The sequence below is a fragment of the Lycorma delicatula genome, chromosome 9, assembly GCF_047948215.1.
Source record: "Lycorma delicatula isolate Av1 chromosome 9, ASM4794821v1, whole genome shotgun sequence".
NCBI lineage: Eukaryota > Metazoa > Arthropoda > Insecta > Hemiptera > Fulgoridae > Lycorma > Lycorma delicatula.
The window spans coordinates 110531264-110543524 of record NC_134463.1 but is presented as its reverse complement, the minus strand read 5'-3'; the positions used below and the strand labels follow the sequence as shown (position 1 = coordinate 110543524).

At 31.5% G+C, this 12261-nt stretch overlaps 1 protein-coding gene across 1 annotated transcript in view; it reads right to left on the bottom strand.

The window, feature by feature from the left end:
- Positions 1 to 9433, bottom strand: part of LOC142329957 (alkaline phosphatase-like) — a 629670-nt gene extending 620237 nt beyond the window's left edge. The window contains exon 1 of the mRNA XM_075374942.1: positions 9243 to 9433. Within this exon, the coding sequence (XP_075231057.1) occupies positions 9243 to 9324 (82 nt within the window). The 5' untranslated portion in view covers positions 9325 to 9433. The remainder of the gene's footprint in view (positions 1 to 9242) is intronic.
- Between the last annotated feature and the right edge of the window lie 2828 nt (positions 9434 to 12261).

Here is a 12261-nt window from a genome sequence, read left to right as displayed (position 1 = left end):
AAATATAACCGACGTACACAGTACGCAGTATTTTTTTGGAGTGAGGGTGCGATTTTGCAAAAATTTATTTTTGCAGATATTGTTGTTTTTTTAATTATTAAAAGTTTGCCTAAGAAAAATATGACTTTAATTCGATGAAATTTTGAGATATTGAGAATGATCCTACAGCCTCACCTCCTGACCTTTGATGTCAAAAATATAATGGCATCAATGCCTCATGTATAAAAGTAATCTGACCAAGTTTGGTCAAAATCGATCCAGTAGGTCTGGAGATATAAAGTGATTTATAGACTAACACCGAACACACTCACGTATTTACAAACATGAACATCCGGAAAATTTCCATCCGATTGTTGGGTTGCTTAGATGTCAAAACGTCAAGATCTGCTGAAAACTGCATATGCCCAAATTGGACCGATTACACTACTTTCCTTTCTAGAGCTATGGTTTTGCTATAGCGCTATCTACGCGGGAAATTAAAAATAATAATTAAAAATAAAAATAGAATTTGTTGAAAATTTTTTTTCTTACAGGATAATATTCGGCAGAGCATCTGACCGTAATAATAATACTTTCCGCCTTAGTACAGAAATTAATCAGCGACAAAATGAATATAAATACAAACATAGTGTTCAAAAAACAATTACGGAAAATTTCTATAATATTAATATTAATTTTTACTAAACACACATCTGTATATTCGTGAAAATAGGAAAATATTAACTTAGGATAAGGAAAAATTGGAATAATGATTCATTTGAATGTTAAATACTTTCTGTTAAATGTCATAATCAAACTGTTTTGGGTAATCTCATCTACGATAAAATCATTTTCAAAAAACTGGCAACGTTGTTAAAAAAAATAATAATAATTAGCAAATAATACTATTGGTGGTTTGTTGTGGAAATAAGGAATGAAGTGATTACTGTCGCATTTTTTTTTTACAAAACATGTTTTGACGTTGTTGCACATTATACGCTCAGAGCACCAAAACCTCGCGTGATATTCAGCTGTACAATTGTTTTTACAGGAACTGTATAATGAACATCATTACTCTCATGGAAAATAGATATGATCGATGACTCAGCTCTTTTTCATGTGTCACAACTATAACAACGTTATACAGTTAGTGTATAATGATAACTTTTTTTAATATAGCTAATAAACAATGTACTCTACTTAAGATGGAAAATATTATTTGATTTATAAACAAATAATAAAAACAATTATAAAAAAAAGCACGTCTGCCAAGAAGTAAAAAACGACAATAAATCGAACTAAAAGAAATAAAACAAGGTATGAAAATAAAGGAATAAAAATCGTTATGCAGTATTTAATTAAATAAAATAACGGAAACCGATTAATTTTCAAACGGTTTTGTTCAAATATGTTTCATTTGTAGAAATAGCAGGCATTTAATAATTAAAAGTCCTCACCAGGTCGATCAGAAAATTTTGTTCTTTAACGAAGATATTTAAATGTAGTCGGGGCTCTTTAATATAGGACATTTAAATATTTTCGTAGAAGGACAACATTTTTTTTTTATCGATGTAAGACCAGGTGAGGACTTTTAATGTTTAAATGCCTCCTATTTCTACAAGAGGAAAAAACATTTAAAAATTAACACTAACCGATCTCACATTATTTTATTTAATTAAATATCTCATAATGATATTCAGTCTTTTATTTATCTCTTTACTTTGATTTATTGTTTTTTTTTCTTTAATTTATTTATTTTTAGCAGTCCTGTTTTTTAATTTTTACAATTGTTTTTATTATAAAATTATTATAATTATTTTATAATTATTATAAAATTATTAATATTTTATTATATATTATATTTATTTATTATAAATAACGCTTTTATTTAACTAAATATTTTCATTACTTTTAATTTTAAAATTTAATAATTATTACATTTATTTATTAGATATTTATATAATTTATTTTTTACTTTTCAGTGCATTTTTAATTTGTTAATATATTATATTTTTTTGTTTAAAATTCTCAATTTGATTTAATTCTTATTTTTTTACTTTTTAGTCTTAATGAACAATAAACTTTTTACATCCAAAAAAAATATTCGTAATAATATTTATATCTGAATATTATTGTTTGTTCAAGTTTGTTTGTTTGTTAAGACTTTGTTTGTTTGTTTATTTATTTTTACACATCGAAGTTACATACGTGTACCAAATTTCAATCATTTTCATACGATAGTTCATGAGAAATGGACATTTTCGACTAAATGCATGAATTTAGCGTAGGGGTAGCGCGTGGTGGCGTGGGAGTGGGTCATACCAAATTCCGACACCGTAGTGCTGTATTGGCATCGAAGTTACATAAGTATACCAAATTTCATTGATTTTCAAACGATAGATCAAAAGATATAGCAGTTGCAAGATTTGATTATTCCTAAAGCGAGTTAAATAAAAGCTTTTAAAAAATAAAATGTTTAAGGATACTAACTATTTTCTGAATTTATAACGTGTCTAGTAACACTCTTAGTACTATATTAAAGATTTTTTAAATCTATATACAGGGTTATAATAAAAGAACGGTGCGGGTTCAGTAATTCATAGGAAGATTGTAGGGAAATTTCTAGATGTTATATTGGTATCCCTGAAAGCCTCTAACCCAAAAGTTTGTTTATCAGCAGTTGTAACCACAACGTCAGTTCTTGTATTGTTGTTGCGGTGAGTTTAGTGAGTTACTATGTTCTCGGATAAAGACAAAGCAAAGTGTGTTTTATTGATAACAGAATTAAAATCCTTAATTTTAGTTCAACGTGCGTTTCGACGTGAATTCGGAAGAGATCCGCCACACAAAAATAACATAACATGTCGGTTCAAACGATTCGAAGAAACCGGAAGACCAAGTGTACCGGACGAAACGGTTGAACTAATTAGACGATAGGCAATTAGAAGTCCTGGGAAGTCCATCTTCCGTCGAAGCGTCGAATTAGGTATTCCAAAATCAACAGTTCACAAAGTTTTACATAAAAAACTGAAATTACACGCTTATAAAATCCAGATACTGCTGGAATTGAAACCCGATGATGGTGTAAAACGTTACAATTTCGCTGTTGAAATGTCGGACATAATAAGTGAAAACCAATCGATTTTAGATGATATCATTTTTACAGACGAAGCTACATTCCATGTGAATGGATGTGTTAACAGACGAATATGGGGCTCTAAAAACCCACACGCAATTATTGAGAAACAACGCGATTCGCCTAAAGTTAATGTTTGGTGTGGTGTGATGAAAAATCGTGTAATAGGGCCTTTCTTATTCGCTGAAAAAACAATTAATGGAGTTGTGTATTTTGACATGTTAACCGATTATTGCTTTCCTCAGCCGGATGAACTCGAAAACATTCATCGACTTCATTTCCAACAAGATGGTGCTCCCCCGCACTTCAATGCATCGGTCAGGGACGCTTTGAACGAAAAATTTGGAGATCGATGGATAGGCCGGCAAGGACCCGTACTTTAGCCTTCAAGGAATCCAGACCTGACACCTTGCGACTTTTTCTTGTGGTGGTACATCAAAAACGTTGTATATACACAAAAAATTCGCGACCTAAACCGCTTAAAAAACAGGATTAATGAAGCAATGACAACTATTAACGAAGAAATGTTAACTAATGTTTGAAGATAAGTTGAGTATCGTTTGGACATTTGTCGAGCGACTAAGGGCGCACATATTGAAATTTATTAATTATGTAAAAAAAATGTTTGAGACGACAAATTTGAAAAATAAAAAACATTAACTGTAAGTAATTCTGTTTTAATTTAAACCATGTTCAAAACCGCACTATTCTTTTATGATAACTCTGTATAATGGAGCAGTTTTTGCGTTTCATTAAGTTAAGATATACGTACAAAATATTGCTTTCCTTGCTCGTTCGGGTAAAGAATTATTAAAATGAATTTAATAAGTTGTATAAAGGTTTTCATCTTTAGCAAACTAATGTTTTTTATATTAAAAAATAAAGCAACGTACCATGAATTTAAAAAAAAAAATTATATTAACTAATATTTAAAGAAACATATAAATTATTAAATCACTGTTGTTTTTTCGTTATATTCTTATTAAACGTTTAAATTTCTGAAGATTAATGGTAAAGATTTTACGGTAAAATGTTTTTGTTAATTATCCATATTGCCATGAGGATTTCAAAGAATTTTTACAAAGAAATTGTTGAAGAACATTTGAAAATTGAAATTATTATTTTTAAACATTATATAAAAGCACTGTATATTTTCAAAAGATTTATAAAAAGAAAAAAAACGGGTTAATATAGAAGTAATACAAGCACCGTTGTCGATGAAAACGATGGTTTTATTAAAATCTCATTTGGAACATTAACACTTAAAAGTACGAAACTTCACATTAATTTAATTTTTCTTCTATATTATATATTTTCTTCCTGTACAAAATAGAATTTTAATTAAATTTTTTATATTATCATATCAAATTCATATGAATTTATAAACGTTACATTACGTTTATATAGCTTGCAAGAAGGATTTTACCTATTCAAAAGCCTATCTTGCAATATTTTTATAGTCGAACGCTTCTTCGATGTCATATAAGTTCTTTTTCCAGCAACATTACATACTTTAAGCGTTTTCTTTATATAGTATAAAATAATAAAGGCAGATCAATATGTAATATAAGTTATTATTTTTGTAATAAAATAGCACATATTTCTTTTTCTTTTTATTATAGCTACTCTTATCTATTCAGTTTCTTGGAAAAAAGGATCTAAATATTTCGCGTTCTTAATTTTTTTTTCAGATCGTTTTTCTGTAAACATTATTTTGTGGGACTTATCCCTGACATCTTTGCGACGAAAGATTGTTGTAAGGTTTCACTCCCTGCTACATTATTCGATTGTTGAACCCACTTCACACGCTACAAGCTTTCTTGGTAAATAAAAATTTTACCTCGTTTTTATAAAAATAACCAAAGTTTTTTCTAAAAATAAAATCAATTGAAAAATTAAAAGTATACTAGGTTGTTTTTAGAGGAAAATTTGCTAAAAAAATTATTCGAAAGATAAGTAAAATAAATTTTTTTTTAATATTTAAATAATTACTTTTATTATATTTTTATTTTTATTGGCATTATAACTAGAGATCAGATTATATGCATTTGCATATTAAGCCCATTATTACCGGTTATTGCATATTTTCCATAAAATCTAGTGATGATGTATATTTTCGCTATATTTACAATATTTTTCGGTGAGGTACCTTGTTAATAAATGAAATCTTACGTTGTAGCCGGCCAAACATATTCGATGCACGGCTCTTACAAAGTACTTGGCAGCCGCGGAACAATACCTCTGATTGTTTATGTTTAACATAATGTTAAATAATTGTTAATTATCGAATTTATCGATATGTATTCAATTACTTACTGTATGCTTATTATTTTTAAATAAAAAAAAATTACTATTTTTTTATTATTTAAAGATGCATATTATGACACGTTTCATGCATATTTTAGCATTTTTAATGCATGTTGACATGCATATTTCAAGCTTTTTATTTGCATATAATCTGGTCTCTAATTATATTAAAAAACATTCAAAACCTCTGATAAAAAATTTGTTTCTTCTGTCTACAACAGAGGGAAATTTTCTTGCCTGCTACACCGAAAATTCCTGGCTCGATTACGGCTAAGATCTGAAAAAAATTGTGACGAATATATCTCAACGTCATAGCTAATTGCTAACGATAACCGTAGTAGATTCTATTTAAAGGAAAAAATTTATTTTATAATTTTGTAAAATTAAAAATCTTTCCATATAGATTTTTTAACAATCATGATTGAACATTTAAAAAAAAAACATAATTACATTACAGAATGGACTCGTTTTTTAAATTTTTATCAAAACTTATTTTTGTACTATTATCTATTCTGCTAAGATCAGTATAGTTTCTATGTTTACTGCTTAGCTTTCTGAGCGTCATTCTTTTATCACTTGACGCGTTTCGGAACCACTCCATTGTCAAAACTTATTGTAATGGTACTTTTAAATTTCTGTGATTCTTTAATTCTGTTTAGTCAACGCCCCTTTCTATATTTGACGTCATGTCTTATCTGGCCTTCTTCTTGTTTATTTGTTATTGATGGTTATACGTTTTGTTCCTGTTTAGCCTCCGGGAATCACCGTCAGGTATTACTTCAGAGGATGTAAGAGGATGATATGTATGAGTGTAAATGAAGTGTAATCTTGTACTGTCTCAGGTCGACCATTTCTGAGAAGTGTGAGTAATTCAAAACCCAACCACCAAAGAACACCGGTACCCACGATCTACAGAGTGACTTTTTAGTCCTGTTACCCAATTATTAATGTCTGCTAATTTTTTTCTATGAAAGGGAAATTTTGTTTTGTGACACGAAGTTGGTAGTAGCGGTACTCAACCGGTATAGGTACGGCACTGTGAGTTGATTCTCCTTGAGCTGTGTAAACATTTGTGCCGTTTCTGATCGTGTTACGAACAGAATGTCTTTTACCATAGAACAACGAACTTTAATTCTTGAACAGTATTATGTTACGAAATCGTACGCGAGTGTAAAAGAATCATTTCAAATTAAATTTGTTGGTGTTCCTCACCAGAAAAACATGTCAATTTCTAGGCTAGCAAACCGATTTCGAGAGACAGGTAGTGTTTGCGACAGAAAACGTAGCGGTCGACTAACTCGCTTTACAGATGACGTTTTAGAGAATGTGAAAACAAGATTGCTCAATTCTCTAGGGAAAATTTTACGAAAACTTTCCACGCAAGTCGGTTTGTCATATTCGAGTGTTCAGAAAGCCGCTAAAAATTGTACCCGTATCGCGTACGATTAGCCCAAGAGCTTCAGCCTCCAGATTTAAACAAGCGATTGCAATATTGCGGTTGGTTTAGGTCTCTCGTAAACAATAACGGAATCGAATTTTTAAACACAGTATTCTTTAGTGATGAAGCTTGGATTCATCTTGATGGTTATCTGAAGAATCAAAACTGTCGAATTTGGGCTGGTGAAAATCCTAACGCTTTACAAGACAAATCTTTCCATCCTGAAAAAATTGGTGTGTGGTGTGCGATATCTCGTCATCGTATAGTCGGATCCATATTCTTCGAACAGACAGTAAATGGTGAAGTATACAGCAATATTGTGCGTCAATTTGTGTCCTACCTGGAACCTCAAGAACGGTATTCCTGGTTTCAGCAAGACGGCGCTACATGCCACACGTCTCGAGAAACCGTGGATTTTCTGCACGAGTTCTTTGATGATCGAATAATAAGCAAGGGCTTATGGCCTCCGGGGTCTCCAGCCCTCACATCTTCTGACTACTTTTTATGGGGCTATATTAAGTCCGAGGCCTTCAAAAACAATCCTCACACTGAACTGTAAGTCAATATTACAGACTTAATCACGAATATTTCCAATGCAACTCTTAAAAAGGTTTCTGCTTATATGCTGAAAAGAGTCCGTGAGTGTATAACCGCAAGGGGTGGGCATTTTGAGCATATTCTTTAACAATTATGTAATCAATAGCTTTTTATTAAATGTCTTTTGTAAGTAACAAGTACATTTTTTATTCCACCTAAATTTCTCTTTCTTAAATTACATTTAAAATTGGGTAACAGGACTAAAAAATAACTCTGTTGTATTCAAATCCGTATAAAAGTAAACTGCCTTTACAACGATTTGAACCTTAGAACACTCGACTTCGAAATCAGCTGATTTGCAAAGATGCCTTCGTCACTAGACCAATCCGGTGTGTTGTAATGATTATATTTATTTAATTTAACTATTTCTTTAATAAATTGAGGTTCTAGAAGAGTAAATCGGCTTGATTGTTGATCTGTTATTTATGATCGTTTTATTGTTACTTAAAATTTAAAGATTTCTAGATGTTCTAAAATGTTCATTTTCATTGATTCTTTCATTTAAAAGTACTGTACAATAAGTTTTAACAATGGAATGGTTCTGAAACAAGTGATAAAAGAATGAAGCTAAGAAAGGTAAGCAGTACTCAACATAGAAATTATTTTTATTTCTAAACATTTTTAGAGCAATACTTTCTTTAGAGCTTCGTAAATATTGTTTAATTTTTATTATTAATGTATTATAATGTTTTCTTTTTCTTTTTTTATTTGTTAATTTTTATAATGCTCAGTTGACGCGCAAGTTTGGGAATTGATTGCTGAACCGGCGATTGGCTTCTTGCTACTATATAGTCCTGTCGCGTTACACTACTATACTATTACTATAAACTACTATAATATTAGCTGTGCCAATAATACTTAAACACCCTAGTAAAACTACTACGCACCTACATGTTTTCGCTTTTGTGTTACGTTGACGAGTAAAATTATTTTATTACTAAGTATTCTCTTAATGTGTGATGACAGCTATGAATGCTTCACAATAAAATGCCCATCTAGTTTTAGATTTAAAAAAAAATTTTACGGCTTATGTTACCTAATTCTTAATCTGTTTCAATAGCCTGTTTAGCGGAATTCTTTCATTGTTATTGAACGATGTTATTTAGTTCAGTGGATATTCTCAAAATAGCTTTATTAAATTTAATTTAAAATTACAATCAAATAAAAATGATGGTTTTAATAATTATATACCTCACATTATCATTTTTTTATTAAATAAAATCCGCAGAAGAAAATATGTATGTAAGTCTCTACTTTAAAAAAGTCGATATGGCATGAGAATGTCGACCATTAATTCCAACTCACTGGTATAAATAAATATATAGTTTTCATAAAGATTAATCTTTGAGTTATTTTATTTTTAAATGGTTTTCAAAGCCCCGTTCCACGGTCTTCACTCGTAATATTAATCGTAAAATGCTAGATTTATTTTTTGGAAGGAAGACTAACACATGACAGTTGCTTTCTTCCATTACTCATTGTCATAGCAACAAGCTATCATCTTCTCTTTTACACCATTTTTATATGATTATGCCTTCACCTGTAGCAGCCAATATGAAACTCTTTCTTTTGGCGACTTTATATTCTCCTTTTGTTCCCTTTGATTCTATTCCAACGACTTTACGTAATAAAATTTCTCATTGTTACTGAAAAATGTACGATGAAATAATTCTGTAATTCTACTCTTAAAAAAAATTGTAATATTTAAAAAATAGCTGTTTAAAAAAATAAGCAAGTAAACTAAAAGATAAAGTTTTTAACATGTATAATAATGAAAGTACATACCTTGATAGGTGGCCGTATTCACGTTCCCAGATAATAAAAGGAAAACTGCGATTAAAAGTAATATAAAATTAAAGGTATACATTTCGTTGAAAATAATAACGATAACGATTCACTTATTTTTCAATTTTTTTACAAAAAATTACATTACAGATTTAAAATACTATTATCCTGTAATTATTTATATAATTAACCTGTAATTTTACTGAAATATTTCACTAAACACTTTTTTTTATTCATTGTTTATTTATATATCGGTATATGTAACTTTTACCTCACTTTTAAACTAACTGTTAGTAAACGTTTCTTCGTTTTTTGTCTGAAACAAAAGAAAATATATTATTAAAATTTAAACATAATATATATACAATTTATGATATTTAATTATAATTTCTAGTTTTTATGTCATGATCATATATTACTATCATCCCCGTCGTCGTTTCGCCCGCACTATATGGTTACTTGCGTTTTCCTGTCGCGATCAGGGTATGGTTAATCGGTCATAGTTTTTAAATATTTATCTGAAGAGTGTTTGCAAGACAAAATTAGTTGAATATCTCGTTTAATATAATCGAAAATGGGGGAAAATTTGCAATCATTGTTTGAAATTTGTTTAATCTTCTTCACCCTTTTCAAGTTAGAATTTCAAAATGTCTAGATATTGGTTTTTAGATATTCATTGGAAGATTACACAACCAAAAATCAAGTTGATATCTTTGTTTGTTAACGAGGAATTAAAAAAGTAAATTTCATTGATACTGCATTTTAATCTTTTAAATTCGGAATTTAAAAAATCCATTCTTATTGTTCACCATTGTAAAAAGAACTTGAATATAAATTTTCATCAATTTATCCTTTTTGGTTAGCATTAATTATGAATCGATCACCATATAGTCTTTTTTATGTATGTAGATTTAATATTCATTATATTTAGTGTTCATCTATCTCATCTTCAAGATATCTTCAAATGTATTTCAAATGAAACTTAGTATCGTCGCTTACAAATTTATTTATTCAAATAACAATGGTAGAAAAAATAACAATTACTATATGAATTTTATTTTAAAAATTTTTCCCAAATTCTTTGACGGTGCCCCTTGACTTACCCTATGTATCGGTTTCCTTGGCATTTCTCCCGCCACCACCCCATTCGGTCGCCCTAAACATAAGACCGAATGTCTGTGCCACATACGGCTACTCAGCCACGATACAGTTTAGCGACCAGTGTCCTAACCTAAAAGCGTGAGTGGAATAAGCGTGGTACCATACACCATTCGCTTGCATGTCCCACGGCCCACTTGTCATATATCATTAAAATGGGTAGGCGAACCTCGTCAACTACTAAAACATATATGATTATCAATAATTAATTTATCTCGTCAAAGACAGCAATTCGCTGCCACGCCTACACCACTGAATGCCAGCAAGTACCTGTCTACTATTAAAGCGCTTGGAACCTTAATCTGGCTGATAGCAGCCATACATCTCGGTCAGCTTCCTATAGCAGCGCGGTAAGAGTCTTTTCTCTTAGGTAAATTACTGACGTCGGTTGAATAAAGCAATCGAATCAAAGAACTCCTACACAGCCCGACAATGCGGCTCTTGCCATATTGATTCGCCGCTTGGGAGTGGTCAGTTTTCCTCTTGTCCTCTAAGTTCCAGGGTAGCCTGAGTTCTGCTCCACCCCCCCCCCCTAGAGCTGGGCATTCGAAGATCATGTTTTCATTCGACTAGACCTCCCCGCAGACGCACAGCTAATCAGCTGCCAGGCGGAACCGAAACAAATATTTGTTTAAATTTACATGGTTGGAGAGCACTCGGATACCATTCCCCCAGATCCTGTATAAATCAGGACGAACATAGTCGTGGCGTGCCATTCTTGCTGCCATGCTTTCACCGCGGGGCTGTAAAAGCTTTTCCGCAGGCGGGAGATGGGCAACTGTTCGAAATTTAGAACCGGTGCATTGAGATCACCGTTCCTCTACGGTAAGGACTCGGCCCGAAACCGCATCCCAAATACCTCGGTCCCTGCCTCTTCCACGTAGCCGCCCGAATTTTCACCACTAAATCGATTGGGAGAGCCTTTCAAAATACAGTGGTAGCCTCGTTGGAGGTTGTTTTAAAATATCAGTGCATACAATTAAAGCTCTGCGCTGGGTAGTCCTTAAATTTTGAATAAGTCTCGATTTATTTCCGACCTATACCCCAACGGCCGCCGCGTTACAGAACATGCGTTCGTAGACGTTACCCTATGTATTCCAAGTTATTGGTGTTTAGGAATAATGTTAGACGGGGAAAAGAGGGTATAGATATGTAAAGGGATATCTGAATAATTTGGGAGTGGCCATGCAATGAAATTATATTTAAAAACCTTTGTAATTTACCATAATAGCTGATAACGACTTGAGTAACAATAATCTTGGAATTGGTGGGAGCAGAATAACCAAGCGACGTCTACTAGAGGATGATCAAAATTCATCTTGATAAATTTCCGTTCAGAATATAATTTCCGACTTGAAAAGTTTTAAAAAAAATTTGGTCCCAGAAGTGTATTTTTAGTAGTTTACGAGAAATCTAAGATAAAAGACAAAAGATTGGGGTCCACCAAGACACTGTTTTTTGTTTGACATAAATTAAATTTGTTAAATAGGTAATAACACGTAAAATCTTTAAACAAAAATTGTTGATAAATTAATTCTGAATAAAGTAGTATGAATAAAGTCCACAGAAACTTTGACGTTTGCAGGTTCATTATGAATAAATCTACCGGGTTGGTCTAGGGGTGGGATAGTGGTAGTGAAGAGTTCCAGCGTTCAAGTCCTAGTAAAAGGCAATTACTTTTATACGGATTTGAATACTAGATCGTGGTTACCGGTGTTCTTTGGTGGTTGGGTTTCAATTTACCACACATCTCAGGAATGGTCGAACTGAGAACACTCTCAGTAAATGAAGTGTAGTCTTGTGTGTACAAGACTACACTTCATTTACACTCATACATATCATCCTCTGAAGTAATTTCTGA